At 44.3% G+C, this 26,442-nt stretch overlaps 2 protein-coding genes across 2 annotated transcripts in view; one reads left to right on the top strand and one right to left on the bottom strand.

Moving 5' to 3' along the window:
* Positions 1-11,896, top strand: part of GPR39 (G protein-coupled receptor 39) — a 233,685-nt gene extending 221,789 nt beyond the window's left edge. Inside the window, exon 2 of the mRNA XM_019931913.3 lies at positions 10,953-11,896. Coding sequence (XP_019787472.2) covers positions 10,953-11,461 — 509 coding nt within the window. The 3' untranslated portion in view covers positions 11,462-11,896. The remainder of the gene's footprint in view (positions 1-10,952) is intronic.
* Positions 10,700-26,442, bottom strand: part of LYPD1 (LY6/PLAUR domain containing 1) — a 63,032-nt gene continuing 47,289 nt past the window's right edge. Inside the window, exon 3 of the mRNA XM_019931914.3 lies at positions 10,700-12,165. Coding sequence (XP_019787473.2) covers positions 11,930-12,165 — 236 coding nt within the window. The 3' untranslated portion in view covers positions 10,700-11,929. The remainder of the gene's footprint in view (positions 12,166-26,442) is intronic.

The following is a 26,442-nucleotide window of genomic DNA, read 5'->3' as shown; positions in this document are numbered from 1 at the left end:
TCTTATCTGTGTAATAGCAGTGAAATCCAGTAGGGGCTTTTTGTACGGTTTAAATGAGTGAGCGTACGTGAAGTGCACAGAAGAGTGTCTGAAATGCACGCACTGCATTAACTTTAGCTGGTATTACCTCCACCCTGGGCAGCTGATTGGATTGTATAGTAAGTAGTAGGAGTGGCCATTCACTGACCATTGCTGTGCTCTGTGCTCTGTATACACGTATCTCCTTCAGCTTTTCTCACAATAATTCCTTGAAGTAGATACTACTCTTTCATCCATATCACAGAGACGTAAGTCCATGGGCACAAAGCTGGTAATAGCAGGGCTGAGATTCAAACCCAGGTCTGTGTGGCTCCAGGTCCCAGCGGGTTAGTACCATAGCTCAGTCTGCACCTATACTGGGACATGTGCAAACACGCTGTGGGCGCTGGGTGTGGGTGTGGATGTGTGCTGAGAGTGGAGTAGAGGATGGGGTCATTTGGAGAGGAGGCCTTCGTAGCCTTATTAACCGGGTAACAGACAGTCATGGGGCCTCCCTGCCCCTTGTCATTCTTCCTGGAGAGGAATTGTGAAAGGACAGGAAATTGGGGAGGCATTCAGCGTTCCCATCTTCCTGGAATTTGGAATTTTTCCTTCTTCTTAACAATACTACCTTCTATGAATTTCCTTCTTTATTACAGTCTCCACTCCTTGCTTCTCTAGCTCCTTAAACCCCCAAAACCTATATGTGTGTGTTGAAGGAGGGATAAATGAGTCAAGGCTTCAGGGCAGAGTGGCGGGAGCCCCGTTTCCAGGTGGTGGAAAGAAGTTTGGCCTGGAAGTGAGGAGATCTAAGTCTTGGTCCTCTGTCTGCTACTGACTAGCAGGAAAACCCTAGTAAAGTCAACAGAATTTTTCTGAGCCTTATCTGTGACTTGAGGGTTGGAAGGTATCTGACATCTCGTGGTTTTGGTCACCCTTCTGGATTTCTGACCTCTGGGAGCTACCTTGGTGGCAGTGAGAATGTTGGTGGTAAGGTGGTGGTGGTGATAATGGTGGTGGAAGGGGAGATGGAGCTGGTGATGATGGTATACATGGTGCCAGAGATGGTAATGGTGGCGCAGGTGGAGGTCATGGTCATGGCGGTGGAGATGGGAGACGATCAGAGAGGTGCTGATACTCACAACTAACAATAAGCCCTTATCGGGTACCCAGCATTGTACTCAGCACTTTATGTCTATTATCTCATCTAATCATCCCAGCAGCCGTTGTAATCTCCGCTTTTGCATAGAAGAAGCCTGAGCTTTAGAGAGAAAGTCTGAGCATCCCATGGTGGGCAGAGTTGCCTAGGTCAGGGGGAGACAGAGGTGCTGGTGCTAGGATATATGTCATTGGAAAATGTATGATAGGCATAGAGTGGGAGGGGTGTTAATCTGGGAAGTTAAACATCTTCATGTTCTGCTCTCCCCAAACCGTCTCCGTCTACAACCAAGTTGTTCCCAGGTGCATTTAGGGTCATAACTGCAGGAGTTCATTCTCCTGAGGCCACATAGTGTATAACAGAGAAATAGTCTCCCGCCACCGTTACCAGTTGCTCTTCATTTCTCTATGAGTTTCGCCCTTTGGTTCAGACCCCAACCCTTAGGCTTTGGGTTTGGGGGCTGCAGCTCTCTGATAAAGACTTGTAGCATCTTCATGGGGGACCGTGATTTAGGGGGTCCCTGAAGTGAGTATTTGGGGGCAAGTGAATGTCCTCCAACATGTGTCTTTTCTATATCCTATTTCACCTGTTGATCCTCATCTGCACTCTGTACCCCGTGAGGCCATCTTGGAGAGAAACAGGAGAAGAAACGGGTTTATAGCTCAGAGAATGCAGGGCTGGGATAGTAGTGCATGGGTCTGGGAGACTAAGGCTGCTGGCGTCTGAAGGCATCTGTCAGAACCAAACCTCCGCACCCCTGTCTGGACCTCCTTCTTGGATCTGGGGGTTCTGGCCTTGCTTGAATGAAAGGTGATTCCTTCTTTCAAGTCCCACTCTCTCCTCCTCTTTTCCTCAGGATGGGGATTGTAATGATCTAGGCACTGGGTCTGGTGTCAGTAGGCTCAGTGTACTGACCCCTCTGGAGGGGGAAGCTGGCTTCAAATGGATCCTATATACATGAGGTGAATGCAAGTGAAATGCTCTCCGGATATCCAGCCCCTCACCTGACCTCCAACACCCCTTCTCCCTCCTGCACATGTTTATTGAGCAATTACTATGTAAAGATGGTCTGTGACATGCTGAGGATATGACAGTGAAGATGGAACCTCCTGACCTCATGGAGTTTATGGTCTAGTTTACACTACAGTGTTATAATGACAGGGGCAGGAGGTAAAGGTGCTGGTGATCTCATAGAAGGGAACCTGGTAGAGCCTCGTGGAGACAAGGAAGGCTTCCTAGAGGCAGTGACACTTTGCGGACACTTGTAGAATAAGAGCTGGACCAAGCACGGCAGTGGCGTGAGAGGAGGAGAGAGGAAGGGACAGAGAAGGAATAGTGGAGGACGAAGATGATGTGGTTCAGGCAGAGTGGTCAGCATGTGCGGGGGCCTGGAGACCGGAAAGAACAGATGGGACGGCTGCTTGCCCCACCCGGGCCTGGCCTGCCTCAGTCACAAGCACCCAGTGCTGGTTCTCCCAGGGTCCTGGTCCCGCGACACAGAGGGGCCTCAAGCAGGAACCGGGACCCACAGGCGCGCTGGCGCCTCTCCGCGCTCCTGAAATGCCCGTGTTGCCTCTGCTGCGTGGGCTTGTCTGAGCCCCGCTTCATCCGAGAGCTGCTTGGTTTCGCCGGGCTCTGGGGGGAGCTCGTGACCAGTGCGAAACACCGTAAGACTGGGAGGCCCTGTATTTGGACTCCTGGGCTGTGTGAATTTGGGCACCTCTTCCCGCTTCTCTGAGGCTTCTGCTGGCCCACCGGTAGACTCATCTGTGAGGTTTTCTTTTCAGTGCTCGCATTCTGGGGTTTTAATTCTCTACCATTTGCAGGGAGCTAAATTCTCTTAGAAACTGCAGCCTTTCAGCCGTGAAGCAGTGTTTATAAGTAGCACCGCCATCACCAGGGGTGGCATGAGTCGATCCCTGGAGAGGATGGCCCCGTCATCACACGGTCTGTCGCTTCCCCCGCAGACTTGGAGGGCACCATAGTCCCCGTGACCAGCACCCGCACCTGGGCTGTGCGTTACTAGGGAAGAAGCATTCCGCTTCACTTGTCTGCTGAGAAATAGCTACAGGCTTTTGTAGCTACCCCAGACACAGGGACGTCACTATCAGCTGATTCAGAACAGACTGCAGAGAAAGCCACACAGCTACATACGGTTGAGAGCCACATAGAAAAATATTTATTTAACAGTTTTCAGTGGATCACTGACCATGCATTCATAAAGGAAAAGGAACAGAGGCACTAGACCACAATGATGACCCTAAATGCTTTGAGTGCAAGGGGGTGTCCTACAGCTCCCAGACAGAAGGGCTTGTTTTAGAAATATATATATTGTTGTACTGATTTATAATTTTTCTTCTTGTACTGAAGTTTATAGAGCAGAAAGGGATGGATGAGATGCTCAGCAAATTGCAGGCCATCTGGAATCTGGGTCTCTGGTGGCTGGAGCCACACTGGGGGGACCCTCCTTTCCTGGGCTCCGTCAAATAGCTGGGGCAGGGATGGGACATCAAACCATCTGTCCTCATGGACAGAAGCAGCCATCGGTGGCCTTTACATCATTTTAAAGCTGTGACCTGCACCCTTCTCTGAAAACCAAATCCCAACAGCTCTTCACCTTCTCCTAAAGAATATTTTTCAATAGGAAAGAGAACAAGGTGGCAGATGAGAGTTTTAAATGAAGGGCTCTAAGCTGATGGGGTCATGGAAAAAGTGACCACAAGGCATCCAGGCAAGCCCTGGCAGGGTCAGAGGACATGGAGTGGCTCTCAGCCGGGGGGGAGAAGGGGGAGAATGTCCAGTGCACAGCCATCACCTGTGTTCCTCACAGTCCCTCTGTGCTGCTTCCAAAGCCCCTCACTTTCCACTGGCAAACTTAGCAATGAGTGGTGGCCATCCTTCTAGAAAGCCACCTGTTAGCCATTAAGGAACGTGCCTGCGGCTGATCCAGCCACGGTCTCAAAGCCATCCAGGAAGAAAAAGGCAACATAAGCAAGACTGGACGTGGCTTGGTGATGGTGACCTTGGGAAAACATGGAGGGGAGAAAGGGGGAAAGAAACAGTGCAGAGAAAGGAGAGGCGCCATTGCTTTCCTTACTGGAGAAACGTGTAAAGAAAGAGGGGGGAAAAGAAAGGAGAGGGGAGCAGGGAGAGGAGAGGGGAAGGAAGGGGAGACAGGGAGAAGAGAGGCAGGGCTGCCCTCAGGAAGGAGAGGAGCCAGTGGGAGTAGTTTCACAGTTACTGTCAGAGCCGTAGTACACTCATTCGAATGGGATGCTTCAAAGGCAAGCCCGTGGCAGGGTGTGGTGTGGTGATGAGGCCACACCAATGCCCACTGATCCAGGCTCCACCTCCAACTGTGCTTCTCTTAGACCAGCGGTTCTCAAATTTGAGTAACAGCACCAACCAGTGGCCTTGTTAACCCCAGGGGTCCCACCCGCAAGTCTCTGATTCAGCGGGTCTGGGTTGTGCATTTCTCACGAGTTCCCAGGTAGTACTGATGCTGCTGTTCCGGGAACCCCCGCTTTGAGAACCGCTGTCTTAGAGGTGAGAGACTGAACCAAGGTTTGCGCTGATTTGGGCTCCTTGGGTCGAAGTCAGCGAGTGAGTCAGTGTCTCAGCTGGCTGGCAAGAGCAGATTGGCAAACACGACGACAGAACTCCAGAAAGCGCTAAAACTTTTGCTTGGATGTATTTGCCTCTTCCTGGCCCCTTCATTCAACCAACCATATGTTTACTTTCCACCGGCAACTGTGATTCTAAACGTCAGTTGACAAGCAGGTGTTCTGCGCACTGCTCTACGCAAGTTAATTTATTGCCAACAAACAGATGCAGTGCTCTCTCGCTGACTTCCATTCCCACCTGCTCCACCCAGCTCTTTGTTCTGGCCACAATGAGCCGTGCAGCTCTCAGAAAGGAGCGGCCCTTGCATTCCTCCATCCCCATTCCTCTTCGGCCTGACTGCCATTTTCCAGGCAAACTAACTCTTATTCTCCTTTAATTTTTCTTAAAGATTTTTTCTTTTGATGTGGACCATTTTTAAAGTCTTTATTGAATTTGTTACAACATTGCTGCTGTTCTGTTTCGGTTTTTTGGCCCCGAGGCATGTGGAGGGTCTTAGCCCCCCGACCAGGGATCGAACCCACACCCGCTGCATTAGAAGGCGAAGTCTTAACCACTGGACCGCCAGGGAAGTCTCCCTCCTTTAATTTTCTGAGTGTTCCCACCTGTGGGAAGGTCAGCCAGCCCTGCACATTGCTGCCGTAATGTTGTCCAGATTGCCGTCGTGGCCCTTTGCAAAACGTCACCAGGCTGTGGCTGCCTCACCTTTCTCAGCGTTTTATCGTCAGTGCCTTGGACAGGGGCTCTGACTCCTGCTCACCGCGGTTGGGGTTAGAGAGAAATTGGAATATTGGGGCAGGAAGAGACGGAGAGCTCTGCTAATCACTGAAATCCTAAATCAAGGCTTTAGTGATTCAGTGAAACGGGACTCTAACAGGTGGAAAAGTAAATCTTGGTGATTTCTTTAAAAGCAAACAAAATAACTTCACTTGAGGAAGGATCAAGTATCCAGATCTTTCCTGCTTAGGACAAGCTAGATATTCTTTTGTAGCAGGTGCTTACATAAGGCAGATGGATGGGCAGATGGATGGACCGATAGACAGACGCAGATAGGCGGATGGATGGATGGACAGATCGGGTGGATAAATGGTGTCCTTAAGGCTTGCTCGTCAGGTCATGACCTGGAATCATATTTCGTTTTGCAAACATTCTTCAGCTCCTTTGGGAGAACTTCAGCTTCCTCTGGGGGGAATATGTGTGCTCCAGAGCTTTGTCACGTGCCTGTTCTTGAGGGACCTGCTTCTAAAAGGGAATCCTGGTTCTAAATCGAGCTGTTGTGCTGACTTTGGCTGGGGTCTGAGATGGACCTGCCTCTCATTGAATTCCATGCTGTGAACGGTTAGCACTTGAGCCAAAAAGTGAAAGACAAAGCCATCCCACTACATTGAAAAATAATGAAAGGCTTTTTGGTCCATTTCGGGTGGAATCCAGTGTTCTGAGCAGCGGTCCTGCCACCGTGACCTGTGAGATGTTGAGCAAATCACTTAGCCTCAGTTCTGTCACTTGTAGGACAAGGGCGTTCTCTTCCTGCTGTCCCGTTTTCTGTGAGTGACTGTGAGTCATTTCTGGGGGACTCACAAATAGTTACCTTCACTTTAAAGATTGGAGGGGAGAAAACGGAGCACGGTGTCGGATGTGTGATGCCGTCACATCCCAGGCGGCATAGCTTAATGCACTTCTGAAGACTCAACCAAGCAGGCTGACGTGAACGCTGTTGAAATATCAGGCTTCAGCGCAGGACACTGTTGGATGTCTGCATTACTTCTGTTTTTTAAACAGTACTCTGCTGAGAATAAATGTGTCACCGCCTAATGGGCTCTGTCATTTTAGTGCAGTGATCAAGGAGGAAAAATGGAAGTACTTTATGTGGGAAAACAGGCAAGACGTGAAGGTATTTCTTAACCCAGAGTGCACGGCTGTCGGCAGTACGATACAGATCTATCCACAGTTTCACTTAAAACAGTTTATGTGCTTTACTCAGTGACTGAGTTCAGTTCACTGATCTCCACTCAAGTTCACACTGAAGTCATTTACCTGCGGGCTACAGATTACACCACACAGACCGAAGCATTCTAGATTTTTCCAAATGTAATATACAAGTGCAAATGGATTGCAGTCCAACGTAACTTTAGTCAAACCTTTAATATGCTATTAAGGCGTGAGTAAAACTTTAAAGCTTTGTCTCGGCTACAGAGTAGCTGGGACTGGAGCTGAACCAGTTGTGAACGGTCAGAATAAAAAGCCACTGTTGGACATGGTGTTTATTCTCAGCAATGTGTCACCTAAAATAATGAACTTTGTTTTCAAATGTAGAAAGGAGCAATCACTTATTATAAAATGACAATTTTATAAGGGGGCTAGTTTGACTTCTGACACCACCAAGGCTCACCTCTGTTACACTGTCCATTGACTGTACCTGGGTGCCCAGTGCTCCATTTTCCCCATCTCCAGCTGAGATGGGGAAGTATATTCTAGCAGCTCTGGCAGGTATGCGGCACAATCTGTGTTACTGCAGAATGACTAGGCAAGGCTTAGAATGAGGGATGCAAAATAAAATTGTGTGTTTTCACAATTATTTATGCTTTAAATAATTTGTAGTCCCTTATAGGGAAGGCTTTCTGTGAAAAGACTGGATCGACTTGGTCTACACTATAGCGGAGAATGTGTATTCAGAAATACGATCCAGATTCAACCTTGGTTGCATCGTCAGAATCTTAGGAGGATAAATACAGGCTAGGTGGGAGATTCTGTGAGGGTTTCTTTGGTTTGGCAGGACTCTGGGGGGGGGGGGTGGCTGGGAAGTGGGAAATGGGAGGAGAAGGAAATTGGGAGCCTTGCTGCCTTGGGGAGAGTCTATGAAGGGTTACTTTAACCTGTGGCGTAGCCACTAGCCAGAGGGGGCTGGTCCCAACTGAAATGTGCTGTAAGCGTAAAAGCCACACTGGGTTTCAAAGACTTAGTAAGAAATGTAAGAAAATGTAAAACATCGCATGAATAGTTTGATTCGTTGCACGTTGAAACCGTGTGTGAAATGATGGTATCTGGGGCATATTGGATTAAAATCATTAAAATTGATTTCACCTCTTACTTTTTGAATGGGGTTGAGATTTTAAAATTACATATGTGGCTTGTGTTTCTAGTGGGCAGTGCTGTTTAATACCTATTATGTATGGTGGGATGATGGCTCATGTTTACTTATGTTTTATTTTTCAAATTGACAATGTGAGAGACAATATTGTCTTGGAGAAAAAAATATATATATATAGCTTGTGGATTTTGGGTCCAGCAAGCATGTGTCTTGGCTATAGCTAGCCCTTGGGTAACTAACCTCTGAGCCTCAACTTCCTCAGCCAGAAAATTAAGATAACAGTTTGGATCTGATAATAACAGTTTTGATCTCAGCAGGTTGTTGTGAGCAATGCATGGGAAACTAGCAGAGAGCACTTATCACTGAACTAACATAGGGAAAACGCAATAAGCAATCGGCATGGTGCTTTCTTACATCTCAGGACCTGTCCAGTGCCTCATCTTTTAATCCCTGACCATTTCAACTCAGTTCCTTGTTTCGCTTCTTCCCCAAATTTGTATTTTCTTTCATGTCTATCTATCTGTTTGCTTCTACACCCAGAAGGCTAACCTTTCCCTTCTTTTTCTCATCATTGAAAAAATCTCTCGTCTGGTTCCGCATCTTCTTACTTGTTCAGACTAAGGTACCTCCTACTTATTCAACTGTTCAGAGCAAGAATTCTATCCTGGCTAAAACTATAAACCAGCCACAATCCTTCATCTGCCCGTGTCTGGACCGGGGATGCTGGGTCTTGCCTTTTATGGAACTCTGCTTCCTTTTGATGGGACGGTCAATCAAAGAACGATCGACTCCAGGCAGAGGGGGTGTAGGTAATGGGAGAATAAGGGTCATGTAAACAAGAGATCAAGAGAACAGGACAGGAGAAGAAAAATCGTGTAACTTCTCTTTTGCCCCACACTGCTGCCTTTTCTTTCTGTTGGCTTCAGAAGCTGTGCTATGTTCAACCAGGGTAAGTACAAGGTGGTTCTCGTTGCCTTTCTAGATTCTTGGACCTGCAAGCACAACCTCCCACAGTGAGCATGGCACACAGCTCAGTTTCCACATTCTAAGAAATAAGTCCTTAGATGAAGATGGTTGGTACTTGTTCTGTGAAATTCAGTGGCAAGGAAGAGAAAAAGATAGAAAACTTTGTGACGATATGTTGTTTCACGAGGTGAGTTACCTGAGTCCTTCACAATTAACAAGATGAACCTTTCAGCCAGAGCTACATGAGATAAGAAACAAGGAGAAATAACTTCAGAACACACTTGGAATAGCAGTGGTGGCTGGACACTGGACACACCCGTGCCTCTTAGAGTCCCCGCTTTTCCTATGCAGGTTTTTTTTTTTTGGTAATCAATCAATCAGAACAACGTTGATTTTTGTTCCCATCCAGCAGCTGGAACTAGGTGCTTCAGCCTGTACTCTTAATGTGATTTTTTTTTGCCTTTCATCAGATCAATATGTTACTTTGCCTGTTTTATTTTTAGATTTACTGAGTGTAGCAAAGGAAAGAAATAAGCAAATTGGTTTGTATTTCAAGTGTGGGCTGAGGTTTGACCTGCGATAAACCTGTCAAACCTGTTTGGAAATTTAACAGGGGAGAGCAGGTTTCACGGGTCATCTTTGCTGACAGCTGGGATTTTTGGAGGATTGGTTGTTGGGAGAACATAACTAGGGCCCCTCTGCCGCCCCAGGCAAGGGGGGATGCTTAGGCGAGGGTGTGCGGGTGGGCCAACCCTGGATGGATAAACATGGCTGTTTTTCCTGGAGCATTTATTAATGAAATATTTACCATTGATCAGAGGCAAGAAGGGGTCGTTGCCAACAATCACTTACCTGTGGCTTCCTAGAGAATCAGAGGGTTTGAAAATGTGAATGAATTTTTCTTCTTAATATATTATGTAAATTTAGGAGAGGGAGGAAGAATTTCTGAAAATCAAAAACACAGCTCTAAGCTCTAAGATATCAGCTCTCCACCTAGAAACTTACATTCTGGTGTCTTGGGTCCCCAAGAGAAGACAGCAAAGGCTCTGCAGATGCCTGCTTTTCCTTTTCTTATTTACTTTTTTGGTCACTGTGGATAAATACTCATGACATTAGTGATATCAGTTGTCTATGGTGTACATAGCATCTTTTTCTCTGTCAGAGGTTGTAGAAAGAGCAATGATTGCGTGATTCAGAATGCAAATAGGTGGGCGTTCAGACATCTGTCCGTGCAGTCAACTTTTGATCCTCTGGGGGACCACTAAGTTTTGATCCTCTGGGGGACCACTAAGGGGTGTCTTTTTAGAGCCTGATCTTTTCGGGGCTGCTGACGGTACAGCTTAGTGACACAAAGGCAGTGAGCTAGTGAGTTACTCGCTGAACTCCAAGTTTTATATTTTCCATGGTTTTTGGATAATTATCTTTTTTCCCCCATGAGGCTCAAATATATGACATATCTAAAAACACCTGTAAAGAAACAGAAGTGCTGCTGCAGATGCAGCGTTGTAATTACAGGTGTGCACGCCTACTAAATACACGTCCAAAACACACGCTCAGTGACAGGCTACTCCTGACTTTGCCTCCCCTGAAATTGAATGCAAAATTAGTGTCGCTAAATATACCTCTTTGTTACCGAAGGGCTGCCACTGCCCTCTGTCTTGAAAATAACCATTGGGTTGCCTCTAGACAAACACTCTATAAAGTACAAATATTGTTTCATCTGATGTGGCTATACTGTATCCATCTATCCCTTAAAGGCCAAAACCAGACTTACGGACTACATCAAATGCCTTCTGGATACACAAACAACAAAAACATTTTTTTAAATTAACAGGCATCAACAGGTATAAATCAATTGTCTATAGCATTTAATGGTCTTTAACACAGTCAACGCCCCTGGCCTTGAAACAGTGTTAAATTCTTTTTTTTTTTTTGCTAGTGGCAAAAAAAGCCATCAATCAAGCCCAACTTGAAAATTGGGCACCATTTCCTGGCCAGTAAGCACAGAACTGAGGGGCTCAATATCTTATGGGTATCTTGTTGTTGCTGGGCTTATGATTTTTTTTTTCTCTCTGTCTCTCCCCTCTCCCACCTGCTCAGGGCTGATCGTTGTGACGTTGGCCGTCTGCTGGATGCCCAACCAGGTTCGGAGGATCATGGCTGCGGCCAGACCCAAGCACGACTGGACCAAGTCCTACTTCGAGGCGTACATGATCCTTCTTCCCTTCTCGGACACCTTCTTTTACCTGAGCTCGGTCGTCAACCCGCTGTTGTACAACGTGTCCTCGCAGCAGTTCCGCAGCGTGTTCGGGCAGGTGCTGCGCTGCCGGCTGACGCTGCCACATGCCAACCAGGAGAAGCGCCTGCGCGCCCACGTGGCCTCCGCCGCGGATGGTGCCCGCTCCGTGCGCCGCCCGCTCATCTTCCTGGCTTCCCGGCCCAATTCCTCTGCAAGGAGAACTACCAAGGTTTTCCTAAGCACTTTTCAGAGCGAGGCCAAGCCCGAACCTAAGCCTCAGCAGTTGAGTTGCGAGTCACTGGATCCCAACTCGGAGGTGAAACCCGCCAACCCTGCCACCGAAAATGGCTTCCAGGAGCATGAAGTGTGACTGTCTGTCAAGGAAGGAAGGGAAGCTGGAGCGCCCACGGGCCCTCCCCACACGAAAGCGACGGTTACCTGCATGCAGCGGTGCCAAAACAAACTGTGCGCCCATCATCAGGGACGGGGCGGAAGACGGGCCTGGGAAGAAAGCAGATGGCCGCTTACAAGTGTCACTTGAGGGCGAATGCTGCTGCCAACCGGGCCTCAACTCTGAGAGCTGGCCCATCTGTATCCATTCCTCCTCCTTCCTTCCATTAAGGACACACTGAAAATTCAGTCAAACTGAATGCGTCCGGAGCTCACAAAGTTTTGTTTTTACACTGAGCTCTTCCATTGTTTGCCAAGGAACTGAAAGAAAGAGAACACGGATTCCCCTCGCCACCCAGCATCCAAGGACACCCAGACAAATCTCAGGGGGCTGGGGGAAGGTGGGCCCGAGGAACGATGCAGGAGGGGGCTGGGATCTCCTTCAGCTTCAGCAGTGTGCCAAGAAAAGGCCTAATTGGAGGAGCACGAGGGTGCCGGGGAGCCCTGGCCGAAGGGCTGGGGCAGAACTGCTCCTCTTCTTGGGCCGGGGCCCGTTGCAAAGAGGGGTGTTGCAGCAGCTGATGCACACGGAATTCACTTTCCCTGGGGAGCAGAAGGATTGGTACCCAGCCGAGGCGATGAGGCAGGCGGCCGAGGACGCGCACGACTTGCGGTACATGATTCCTGCAACAGACGCAGAGGAGCCAGAGTTAGCAGCCTGCACTGGCCAGGAGACGGCAACCCTGAGCCCACATCCCCACGGAGAGCACTTTTCTTCCTTCTCCTACAGCCCAGAAACCTGGTGTGGCCAGGGCACTGCTCCAGGGTGTTTCGTTGAGCCCCCCCAAAATACAAGACAGGTGCAGTGAAGGCGGCGGGCATCATTTCCCTTGCTTCTGAGATGCCAGGACCAGTGAATAAAGAGCTTTTAAATCAAAGTTCGTTTTTCTTTAAACTGTGTACTAGACAGAACTTTTTATTTACTTTTTGGGTTCACACTGTCTCATGCCAGAGAGGATGACAGGCTACACGTCAAGATCTTATCTCTGTTTGTTAGTACTTTATAAGCGACCACGGAGAGATGGCTCTCAACTGTGTGTTTTTGAAATCCTGGAATTCTCTCAAAAACCAAACTCCGAAGAGAATAAATCAGATCACTACCAAAGAGGCCCTGTGTGGGTTCAGTGAAGGGAGGGGGGGGCGGCCTGGCTGACAGTGTGCCGAGCACTGCCTTGTTCCAAGGGAAGTTTTGCCCTTAGAACATATGGCCATTTGCCAAGTCAGCACCACACAGCCAGCCCTTATTAACATACTGTGTGGATACATCAAGGGTCTTCCCACTAAGACTGGAGGGCCCTTCTTAAGGAGCTCGTGTGTCAGGTCCAAATTGCAGCATAATCATCAAATTAGGGGTGTCTTGGGTAATCACTTGACTTTATAAAGCTGGACGTTTACTCAAGTCATAGCTAAGCTTATGAAATACTTTGCTGACTGCCAGGCACTCTTCAGATGGCTCCTAGCTCATTGACTACCTGCAACAACCCTACAAGAGAGGGCCCCAAGATCATCCCCATTTTGCAGATGGGGATCCTAAGGGCCAGAGAGATTTAGTAACTCGTCCAAAGTCACACTTCTAGAAAGTTGAGCACCTGTGATTTGCACCAAGTATTCTGGTCCCATGCTGTCCAATCTGTAGTACTATAGAGCAAAGCAGCCAGCCAAGGTAACCACAAGATGCTTTTGTTTTTTGCAGGGGGGAAGACTACTTTGAAAATAGCGTTTGGTGTGTGTGTGTGTGTGTGAGAGAGAGAGAGAGGCCGTTTTGTATCAATGAACTATTTTTCTTTTGGGACATACAACATCATACTAGAGCTGAACCTCAAAGTGATGCCTTTAGCCCATGTGCCGCCCTGTGTGTCTGAGGGATACAACACATTCCACCAGTAGCCAGGGCTCCCTCCCCTCTGACTCCCTGCAGGCGTGTGTGTTTGCAAGCATTGCTTCCATCTGGGCCCGCATCCTCTCCCTTGAGAATTGCTACTTGACGTGCCTAAAACTCTCAAGTGGGAGGTAAAGAAATACTTTAGATTTATATGAAACATGCATTTTTATGTCATTTCTATAATTGCATGTTTGTAAGGATTGCTTTTGTAACTGTTAGAAAAACCTGGAAGGTAGCTGGTCTGGTAAGATAAATCTCACGGACAGAGGATGTGTAGGGGGACCAAGGAGCACTGTTTGTTTAATTTCTAAGGAACATGCTACAGAGTTCCCAGAGTCTCTACATTTTCTAACCATTGCCCATTTTAGAAAATTAAGTTTCACTGTCTTTTTATTCTTAACTATTAAAAGCCACTAAACTGTCAGTTGTCAGTTCAACTTCGGTAAACTTTTTTCCTTTAAATAAATTTTAAAAATTAAAAAATATGTACTGAATACATCTTTTACTGTAAAAACGTTCAGACAGATAAGAAAATGCTCCTTGACCGCTCTCTTTCCAATGCTACCTCCTCCTCAGAAGTGAGCACTCTTATCAATTTGGGATGCCTCCTTCCAGGCCTATTTCTATGCATTTACAGATGTGTCCGTGGAGAAGAGGTCTGCGCATATATCCTAATAGCATAATATAACATCCTATATGCTGTATATATGTATATCCTATTTGCATTTTCGCTTAGTGACATGGCTGGGGATATATTTTTAAGTCTAACTTTGTAGGACTAAGAGTCAGTGATGAGGTAAGTTAGTTAGATAAATAACACAAGATGGGTGCCCCAATTTTGTGACTGCTGCCCAGGGGACATCTCCAGATCACCTGGCTCTGATGGCCAGTGGGGCCTACGCTTGTAGTCCTGCAGGACTGCATATATTTGCATCTTTAAAAGTTGCTGCCAGAGGGTCTGCCTTCCAATCAGCCTGAATCTAGGTGCTGAGATCCTCTTCTTTGGGACACTAACTGATCTCAGCACACACTCAACTACTGGAACCTATTAGAAATAAAATAGGCTGCTTAGACAATTGGGAAGGTTGAAGAGAGAACCAAAAGCTGGGGTATGGTTGAATGACAAGGTACATCTACACTAGGCCAGCCCTTCAAGACGGGGAGAGGTGGCTGTTTCATCTATATTCACAGAAACCAAAACAAGTCATCAAAAGGGAGAAAAAGATGAATATGGTCCAAATAAATAAAACTTGAGAAGAAAATTTTAATGAAACATAAGTAATTTACAAGAAAAAGAATTCAAAGTAGTAGTCTTAAACATGTTCACTGAACGTGGGAGAAGAATGGACGAACACAGTGAGAACTTCAACAAAGAGAGAGAAAATATAAGAAAGAACCAAACAAGTCACAGAGCTAAAGTGTACAATTATTGAACTAGAAATGCATGAGAGGGGTTCAAGAGCAGACTAGATGAAGCAGAAGAAAGGATCAATGAACTCAAAGACAGGGCAGAGGAACTGACCCAATCAAACAGCAGAGAAAACAAAAAGGAATGGGGGGAAAAAAAAAAAGGGAAGATAGCTTAAGGGACTCATGAAACAACATCAAGTGCATTAATATTCACATTATAGGAGTCACAGAGGGAGAAGAACAAAAGGGGTAGAAAACTTATTTGACGAAATAATGGCTGAAAACCTCCCTAAGCTGGGGAAGGAAACAGACATCCAGTTTCAGGAAGCCCAGAGAGTTCCAAACAAGGGGAACCAAGAGAAACATACATCAAGACACATAATAATTAAAATGTGAAACTATAAGACAAGGAGAGAATATTAATGGTAATAGAGGAGCAACCTGTTACTTCAAAGGGAACCCCCATAAAATGAGCAGATTTTTCATGAAAAACTGTGCAGGCCAGAAGGGAGTTGCACAATATACAGGCATACCTCATCTTACCGCTTTTTGTTTTATTGTCCTTCACGGATACTATGTTTATTACACACTGAAGGTTTGTGGCACTGAGTTTAGAAAGTCTATCAGCACCATTTTTCCAAGAGCATTTGCCCACTTCATGTCTCTGTGTCATGTTTTGGTAATTCTCACAATATTTTAAACTTTTTCATTACTCTATTTCTCATGGTGATGTGTGATCAGTGATAATTGATGCTACGATTCTAATTGTTTTTGCTTTGTATTTTTTACTTAAGATATGTACATTTTCAAAAGACATAAATGCTATCTGCACACAATAAATTACAGTATAAACGTAACTTTTATATGCATGGGGAAATGAAGAAACTTGTATGACTTGCTTTGTTGCAATATTTCCTTTATTGTGGTTGTCTGGAACCAAACCCCAGTATCTCTGAGGTATGCCTGTATTCAAAGTGCTGAAAGAAAAAAAAAAAACCTTCCAAACAAGAATATTCTATCCAGCAAAGTTATAATTCAGAATTAAAGGAGATACAAAGTTTTCCAGACAAGCCAAAGCTAAAGGAGTTCATCACCACTAAACCGACCTTATAAGAAATGTTAAAGCGGCTCATTTAAGTTGAAAAAAGGTGTTAATTAGTAACAAAACATATAAAAGTATAAATCTCACTAATAAAGGTAAATATATAGTAAGTGTAGTGGATTAATCACCTATAAAGCTTGTATGAAGGTTAAAAGACAAAAGCAGTAAAAACAACTAACTACCATAATTAGTTAAGGGATACACAAGATGAAAGTAGAATAGGAGTGGACACAAGATAGCAGAGAAGAAGGACATGAGCTCACCTCTTCTTACGAAAACACCGAAATCACAACTAACTGCTGAACCACCATTGACAGAAAAATGCTGGAACCTACCAACAGATATCCTATGCCCAAAGACAAAGAAGAAGGCCACAACGAGATGGTAGGAGGAGCACAACTGCAATAAAAGCAAATCCCACGCCCGCCAGGTGGGGGACCCACAAACTAGGAAATAATTATATCGCAAAAGTTCTCCCACAGGAGTGAAAGTTCTGACCCCAAGTTATGCTTCCCAGCCTGGCGGTCTGGCAATGGAATGAGGATCCCCCAGAGAATCTGGCTTTGAAGGCCAGTGGGATCTTATTGCAGGAATTCCACAGTACTAGGGGAAACAGAAACTCCACGCTCAGAGGGCACACACAAGGTCTCGTGCACACGACTGCCCAGGATAAAAAGCAGTGACCTCATAACATCCTGGGCCAGAGCAACCTGTGGTATTGGAGAGTCTCCAGCAGAGGTAGGGGGCAGCTGTGGCTCACTGTGGGGATAAAGACCCTGGGAGCGGTAGTTCTGGGGAGTACTCAGTGTCACGAGCCCTCCCAGAGGCCGCCATTTTCTCACGAAGACCTGGTCCCACCCAACAGCCTGTAGGGGCCAGTGCTCGGACACCTCAGGCCAAACAACCAACAGGGCAGGAACACAGCCCCACTCATCAGCAGGCAGGATGCTTAAAGTCTTCCTGAACACATAGTTGCCCGCTAAACAAATCCCTTACATGGCCCTGTCCACCAGAGGCACAAGACCAGCTCCACCCACCAGTGGGCAGGAACCAGTCCCTCCCACCAGGAAGCCTACACAAGCCTGTTAGACCAGCCTCATCCACGAGGGGGCAGACAGCAGAAGCAAGAAGAACTACAACCCTGCAGCCTGTGGAATACAAACCACAATCACAGAGAGTTAGGCAAAATGAGGCAGCAGAGGAATATGTCCCAGATGAAGGAAGAAGATAAAACCCCAGAAGAACAACTAAGTGAAGTGGACATACGGAATCTGAGAAAGAACTCAGAGTATTGATAGTAAAGATGATCCAAGATCTCAGAAAAAGAATGGAGGCACAGATTGAGAAGATGCAAGACATGTTTAACAAATACCTAGAAGTATTAAAGAACAAATAGGAACAATACAATAACTGAAATAAAAAATAAACTAGAAGGAATAGCGGAATAATGGAGGCAGAGAATAGACAAGTGAGCTGGAAGATAGAATGGTAGAAATCACTGCTGTGGAACAGAGTAAAGAAAAAGAATGAAAAAAAAAATTAGGACAGTCTAAGACACCACTGGTGCAACGTTAAATGCACCAACATTCGCATTATAGGTTTCCAAGAAGGAGAACAGAGAGAGAAAGGACCTGAGAAAATAGAGAAGAGATAATAGCTGAAAACTTCCCTAACATTGGAGAGGAAAGAGTTACCCAAGTCCAGGAAGTGCAGAGAGTCCCAGGCAGGATAAACCCAAGGAGGAACACACCGAGACAGACAGTAATCAAATTGGCAAAAATTAAAGACAAAGAAAAAATATTAAAAGCAAGAAGGGAAAAGCAACAAATAACGTCCAAGGGAATTCTCTTAAGGTTATCAGCTGATTTTTCAGCAGAAACTCTGTAGACCAGAAGGGAATGGCATGATATATTTAAACTGGTGAAAGGGAAGAACCTACAACCAAGAATATTCTACCCAACAAGGCATAGAAATTGAAAGCTTTACAGAAAAGCAAAAGCTAAGAGAATTCAGCACCGCCAGACTGGCTTTGCAACAAATGCTAAAGGAACTTCTCTAGGTGGAAAAGAAAAAAGCCACGACTAGAAGTAAGAAAATTATGAATGGAAAAGCTCATCAGTAAAGGCAAACATACAGTAAAGTTAGGAAATCCACACACAATTATGATATCAAAACCAGCAGTCATGAGAAAAGGAGAGTACAGATGCAGGATATTGGAAATGCATTTGAAATTAAAAGACCAGCAATTTAAAACAATCTTGTATATATATAGCTATATCAAAACCTCATGGTAACCACAAACCAATATTCTACAATAGATACACAAACAAAAAAGCAAAAGAGGGCTTCCCTGGTGGTGCAGTGGTTGAGAGTCCGCCTGCCGATGCAGGGGACACAGGTTCTTGCCCCGGTCCGGGAAGATCCCACATGCCACGGAGCGGCTGGTCCCATGAGACATGGCCGTTGAGCCTAAGTGTCTGGAGCCTGTGCTCCACAACAGAAGAGGCCACAGCAGTGAGAGGCCCACGTACCACAAAAAAAAAAAAAAAAAAAAAAAAAAAAAAAACAAAGGCAAAAGAAATCCAAAAACAATGCTAAAGACAGTCATCAAATCACAAGGAAATAGAACAAAAGAGGAAGGGAAGAAAAAAGCCCTACAAAACAAATCGAAACCAATTAACAAAATGGCCATAAAAACATACATATCAATAATTATCTTAAATGTAAATGGATTAAAGGCTCCAACCAAAAGACACAGACTGGCTGAATAGATACAAAAACAAGACCCGTATATATGCTGTCTACAAGACTCACTTCAGATCTAGGGACACATAAAGACTGAAAGTGAGGGGATGGAAAAAGTCACTCCATGCAAATGGAAATCAAAGGAAAGCTGGAGTAGCAATACTTCTATCAGACAAAATAGAATTTAAAATAAAGAATGTTATAAGAGACAAAGAAAGATACTACTTAATGATCAAGGGATCAATCTAAGAAGAATATATAACAATTGTAAATATATATGAACCCAACATAGGAGCATCTCAATATATAAGGCAAATACAGCCATAAGAGAAGAAATCAACAGTAATGCAATAATAGTGGGGGACTTTCACACCCCACTTATACCCATGGACAAATCATCCAGACAGAAAATCAAAAAGGAAATACAGGGAAGAGAGGGGGAAGATGGCAGAAGAGTAAGACGTGGAGATCACCTTCCTCCCCACAGATACATCAGAAATACATCTACACGTGGAACAACTGCTACAGAACACCTACTGAACGCTGGTAGAGGACCTCAGACCTCCCAAAAGGCAAGAAACTCCCCACGTACCTGGGCAGGGGAAAAGAAAAAAGAATAAACAGAGACAAAAGAATAGGGACAGGACCTGCACCAGTGTGAGGGAGCTGTGAAGGACGAAAGGTTTCCACACACTAGGAAGCCCCTTCGCGGGCGGAGACTGCAGGTGGCGGAGGGGGGAAGCTTCGGAGCCACGGAGGAGAGCACAGCAACAGGGGTGCGGAGGGCAAAGCGGGGAGATTCCCGCACAGAGGATCGGTGCCGACCGGCACTCACCAGCCCGAGAGACTTGTCTGCTCACCCACCGGGGCGGGTGGGGACTGGGAGCTGAGGCTCGGGCTTCGGAGGTCAGATCCCAGGGAGAGGACTGGGGTTGGCGAAGTGAACACAGCCTGAAGGGGCTAGTGCACCACGGCTAGCAGGGAGGGAGTCTGGGGAAAAGTCTGGAGCTACCAAAGAGGCAAGAGACTTTTTCTTACCTCTTTGTTTCCTGGTGCGCGAGGAGAGGGGATTCAGAGCGCTGCTTAAAGCAGCTCCAGGGATGGCTGCAAGCCGCGGCTACAAGCATGGACCCCAGAGACGGGCATGAGACGCTAAGGCTGCTGCTGCCGCCACGAAGAAGCCTGTGTGCGAGCACAGGTCACTCTCCACACCTCCCCTCCCGGGAGCCTGTGCAGCCTGTCACTACCAGGATCCCGGGACCCAGGGACAACTTCCCCGGGAGAAGGCACACCGTGCCTCAGGCTGGTGCAACGTTCTGCCAGCCTCTGCTGCTTTAGGCTCGCCCCGCACTCCGTGCCCCTCCCTCCCCCCAGTCTGAGTGAGCCAGAGCCTCTGAATAAGCTGCTCCTTTAACCCCATCCTGTCTGAGCAAAGAACAGCTGCCCTCTGGCAGCCTACACGCAGAGGCAGGGCCAAATCCAAAGCTGAGCCCTGGGAGCTCTGAGAACAAAGAGAAAGGGAAATCTCTCCCAGCAGCCTCGGGAGCAGCGGATTAAATCTCCAAAATCAACGTGATATACCCACATCTGGGGAATACCTGAATAGACAACAAATCATCCCAAATTGAGGAGGTGGACTTTGAGAGCAAGACTATTTTTTCCCCTTTTCCTCTTTTTGTGAGTGTGTATGTATATGCTTCTGTGTGAGATTTTGTCTGTATAGCTTTGCTTTCACCATTTGTCCTAGGGTTCTGTCCATCTGTTTTTTTTTTTTTACTTAAAAAAAATATTTTATCTTACTTTATTTTTTGTTATCCTCTTCTTTCTTTCTTTCTATTTTTTTCTCCCTTTTCTTCTGAGCCGTGTGGATGAAAGGCTCTTGGTGCTGAAGCCAGGAGTCAGTGCTGTGCCTCTGAAGTGGGAGAGCCAGATTCAGGACACTGGTCCACAAGAGACCTCCCAGCTCCACATAATATCAAACGGCGAAAATCTCCCAGAGATCTCCATGTCAACACCAACACCCAGCTTCACTCAACGACCAGCAAGCTACAGTGCTGGACACCCTATGCCAAAAAACTAGCAAGACAGGAACACAACCCCATCCATTAGCAGAGACGCTGCCTAAAATCATAATAAGCCCACAGACACCCCAAAATACACCACCAGATGTGGACCTGCCCACCAGAAATACAAGATCCAGCCTCATCCACCAGAACACAGGCACTAGTCCCCTCCACCAGGAAGCCTACACAACCCACTGAACCAACTTTAGCCACTGGGGACAGACACCAAAAACAATGGGAACTACGAACCTGCAGCCTGAAAAAAGGAGACCTCAAATACAGTAAGATAAGCAAAATGAGAAGACAGAAAAACACACAGCAGATGAAGGAGCAAGATAAAAACCCACCAGACCTAACAAATGAAGAGGAAATAGGCAGTCTACCTGAAAAAGAATTCAGAATAATGACAGTAAAGATGATCCAAAATCTTGGAAACAGAATAGAAAAAATGCAAGAAACATTTAACAAGGACCTAGAAGAACTAGAAATAAGCAATGATGAACAACACAATAAATGAAATTAAAAATACTCTAGAAGGGATCAATAGCAGAATAACTGAGGCAGAAGAACGGATAAGTGACCTGGAAGATAAAATAGTGGAAATAACTACTGCAGAGCACAATAAAGAAAAAAGAATGAAAAAGAACTGAGGACAGTCTCAGAGACTTCTGGGACAATATTAAACGCACCAACATTCGAATTATAGGGGTCCCAGAAGAAGAAGAGAAAAAGAAAGGGACTGAGAAAATATTTGAAGAGATTATAGTTGAAAACTTCCCTAATATGGGAAAGGAAATAGTTAATCAAGTCCAGGAAACACAGAGAGTCCCATACAGGATAAATCCAAGGAGAAACATGCCAAGACACATATAAATCAAACCGTCAAAAATTAAATACAAAAAGAAACATATTAAAAGCAGCAAGGGAAAAACAACAAATAACACACAAGGGAATCCCCATAAGGTTAACAGCTGATATTTCAGCAGAAACTCTGCAAGCCAGAAGGGACTGGCAGGACATATTTAAAGTGATGAAGGACAAAAACCTACAACCAAGATAACCCAGCAAGGATCTCATTCAGATTTGATGGAGAAATTAAAACCTTTACAGACAAGCAAAAGCTGAGAGTGTTCAGCACCACCAAACCAGCTTTACATCAAATGCTAAAGGAATTTCTCTAGGCAAGACACACAAGAGGAGGAAAAGACCTACAAAAGCAAACCCAAAACAATTAAGAAAATGGGAATAGGAACATACATATTGATAATTACCTTAAATGTACATGGATTAAATGCTCCCACCAAAAGACACAGACTGGCTGAATGGATACAAAAACAAGACCCATATATATGCTGTCTACAAGAGACCCACTTCAGACCTAGGGACACATACAGACTGAAAGTGAGGGGATGGAAAAAGATATTCCATGCAAATGGAAACGAAAAGAAAGCTGGAGTAGCAATTCTCATATCAGACAAAACAGACTTTAAAATAAAGACTATTACAAGAGACAAAGAAGGACACTACATAATGATCAAGGGATCAACCCAAGAAGAAGATATAACAATCATAAATATTTATGCACCCAACATAGGAGCACTTCAATACATCAGGCAAATACTAACAGCCATAAAAGGGGAAATCGACAGTAACACATTCATAGTAGGGGACTTGAACACCCCACTTTCACCAATGGACAGATCATCCAAAATGAAAATAAATAAGGAAACACAAGCTTTAAATGATACATTAAACAAGATGGACTTAATTGATATTTATAGGACATTCCATCCAAAAACAACAGAATACATATTTTTCTCAAGTGCTCATGGAACATTCTCCAGGATAGATCATATCTTGGGTCACAAATCAAGCCTTGGTAAATTTAAGAAAATTGAAATTGTATCAAGTATATTTTACGATCACAACACTATGAGACTAGATATCAATTACAGGAAAAGATCTGTAAAAGATACAAAAACATGGAGGCTAAACAATACACTACTTAATAACGAAGTGATCACTGAAGAAATCAAATAGGAAATCAAAAAATACCTAGAAACCAATGGCAATGGAGAAACGACGACCCAAAACTTACGGGATGCAGCAAAAGCAGTTCTAAGAGGGAAGTTTATAGCAATACAATCCTACCTTAAGAAACAGGAAATATCTTGAATAAACAACCTAACCTTGCACCTTAAGCAATTAGAGAAAGAAGAACAAAAAAACCCCAAAGTTAGCAGAAGGAAAGAAATCATAAAGATCAGATCAGAAATAAATGAAAAAGAAATGAAGGAAATGATAGCAAAGATCAATAAAACTAAAAGCTGGTTCTTTGAGAAGATAAACAACATTGATAAACCATTAGCCAGACTCATCGAGAAAAAAAGAGAGAAGACTCAAATCAATAGAATTAGAAATGAAAGAGGAGAAGTTACAATTGACACTGCAGAAATACAAAAGATCATGAGAGATTACTACAAGCAACTGTATGCCAATAAAATGGACAACGTGGAAGAAATGGACAAATTCTTAGAAATGCACAACCTGCCAAGACTGAATCAGGAAGAAATAGAAAATATGAACAGATCAATCACAAGCACTGAAATTGAAACTGTGATTTAAAATCTTCCAACAAACAAGTGCCCAGAAACAGATGGCTTCACAGGCGAATTCTATCAAACATTTAGAGAAGAGCTAACACCTATCCTTCTCAAACTCTTCCAAAATATAGCAGAGGGAGGAACACTCCCAAACTCATTCTACTAGGCCACCATCACCCTGATACCAAAACCAGACAAAGATGTCACAAAGAAAGAAAACTACAGGCCAATATCACTGATGAACATAGATGCAAAATTCCTCAACAAAATACTAGCAAACAGAATCCAACAGCACAGTAAAAGGATCATACACTGTGATCAAGTGGGGTTTATTCCAGGAATGCAAGGATTCTCCAATATATGCCAATCGATCAACGTGATACACCATATTAACAAATTGAAGGAGAAAAACCGTATGATCATCTCAATATATGCAGAGAAAGCTTTTGACAAAATTCAACACCCAGTTATGATAAAAAGCCCTGCAGAAAGCAGGCATAGAGGGAACTTTCCTCAACATAATAAAGGCCATATATGACAAACCCACAGCCAATTTCATCCTCAATGGGAAAAAAACTGAAACCATTTCCACTAAGATCAGGAACAAAACAAGGTTGCCCACTCTCACCACTCTTATTCAACATAGTTTTGGAAGTTTTAGCCAGCAGCAATCAGAGAAGAAAAGGAAATAAAAGGAATCCAAATCAGAAAAGAAGTAAAGCTGTCACTGTTTGCAGATGACATGATACTTTACATAGAGAAGCCTAAAGATGCTACCAGAAAACGACTAGAGCTAATCAATGAATTTGGTAAAGTAGCAGGATACAAAATTAATGCACAGAAATCTCTGGCATTCTTATACACTAATGATGAAAAATCTGAAAGTGAAATTAAGAAAACACTCCCATTTACCAATGCAACAAAAAGAATAAAATATGTAGGAATAAACCTACCTAAGGAGGCAAAAGACCTGTATGCAGAAAACTATAAGACACTGATGAAAGAAATCGAAGATGACACAAAAAGATGGAAAGATATACCATGTTCTTGGATTGGAAGAATCAACATTGTGAAAATGACACTACTACCCAAAGCAATCTACAGATTCAATGCAATCCCTATCAAATTACCACTGGCATTCTTCACAGAACTAGAACAAAAAATTTCACAATTTGTATGGAAACACAAAAGATCCCGAATAGCCATAGCAATGTTGAGAACGAAAAACGGAGCTGGAGGAATCAGGCTCCCTGACTTCAGACTATACTACAAAGCTACAGTAATCAAGACAGTATGGTACTGGCACACAGAAATACAGATGAATGGAACAGGATACAAAGCCCAGAGATAAACCCACGCACATATGGTCACCTTATCTTTCATAAATGAGGCAGTAATGTACAGTGGAGAAAGAACAGCCTCTTCAATAAGTGGTGCTGTGAAAACTGGACAGGTACATGTAAAAGTATGAGATTAGAACACTCCCTAACAACATACACATAAATAAGCTCAAAATGGATTAAAGACCTAAATGTAAGGCCAGAAACTATCAAAGTCTTACAGGAAAACACAGGCAGAACACTCTATGACATAAATCACAGCAAGATCCTTTTGGACCCACCTCCTAGAAAAATGGAAATAAAAACAAAAATAAACAAATGGGACCTAATGAAACTTCAAAGCTTTTGCACAGCAAAGGAAACCATAAACAAGACCAAAAGACAACCCTCAGAATGGGAGTAAATATTTGCAAATGAAGCAACTGACAAAGAATTAATCTCCAAAATTTATAAGCAGCTCATGTAGCTCAATAACAAAGAAACAAACAACCCAATCCAAAAATGGGCAGAAGACTTAAATAGACATTTCTCCAAAGAAGATATACAGTTTGCCAACAAACAGATGAAAGAATGCTCAACATCATTAATCATCAGAGAAATGCAAATCAAAACTACAATGAGATATCATCTCACACTGGTCAGAATGCCCATCATCAAAAAATTTAGAAACAATAAATTCTGGACAGGGTGTGGAGGAAAGGGAACCATCTTGCACTCTTGGTGGGAATGTAAATTGATACAGCCACTATGGAGAACAGTATGGAGGTTCCTTAAAAAACGTAACAGTAGAACTACCATATGACCCAGCAATCCCACTACTGTGCATATACCCTAAGAAAACCATAATTCAAAAAGAGTCATGTACCAAAGTGTTCATTGCAGCTCTATTTACAATATCCAAGAATGGAAGCAACCTAAGTGTCCATCATCGGATGAATGGATAAAGAAGATGTGGCACATATACACAATGGAATGTTACCCACCCATAAAAAGAAACGAAATTGAGTTATTTGTAGTGTGGTGGATGGACCTAGAGTCTGTCATACAGAGTGAAGTAAGTCAGAAAGAGAAAGACAAATAGTGTATGCTAACACATATATATGGAACCTAACGGGAAAAAAAATGTCATGAAGTACCTAGGGGTAAGATGGGGATAAAGACACAGACCTAGTAGAGAATGGACTTGAGGATATGGGGAGGGACAAGGGTAAACTGTGACAAAGTGAGAGAGTGGCATGGACATATATACACTACCAAACGTAAAATAGATAGCTAGTGGGCAGCAGGCACATAGTACAGGGAGATCAGCTCAGTACTTTGTGACCACCTAGAGGGGTGGGATAGGGAGGGTGGGAGGGAGGGAGTCACAAGAGGGAAGAGATATGGGAACATATGTATATGTGTAACTGATTCACTTTGTTATAAAGCAGAAACTAACACACCATTGTAAGGCAATTATACTCCAATAAAGATGTTAACAAACAAACAAAAAAGGAAACACAGGTCTTAAATGACACATTAGACCAGATGGACTTTAGTGACATTTATAGAGTATTCCATCCAAAAGCAGCAGAACATGTATTCTTTTCAAGTGCACATGGAACATTCTCCCGGATTGATCACATGCTGGATTACAAAACAAGCCTTGGTAAATTGAAGAAAGTTGAAATCATATCAAGCATCTTTTCTGACCACAACACTGTGAGATTAGAAATCAACTACAAGAAAAAAAATGTAAAAAACACAATAACGTGGA

This window comes from Tursiops truncatus, chromosome 7 (assembly GCF_011762595.2).
Source record: "Tursiops truncatus isolate mTurTru1 chromosome 7, mTurTru1.mat.Y, whole genome shotgun sequence".
NCBI classification, from domain to species: Eukaryota; Metazoa; Chordata; class Mammalia; order Artiodactyla; family Delphinidae; genus Tursiops; species Tursiops truncatus.
The sequence above is the reverse complement of the archived record's forward strand: the minus strand, read 5'-3'. Positions and strand labels throughout refer to the sequence as shown.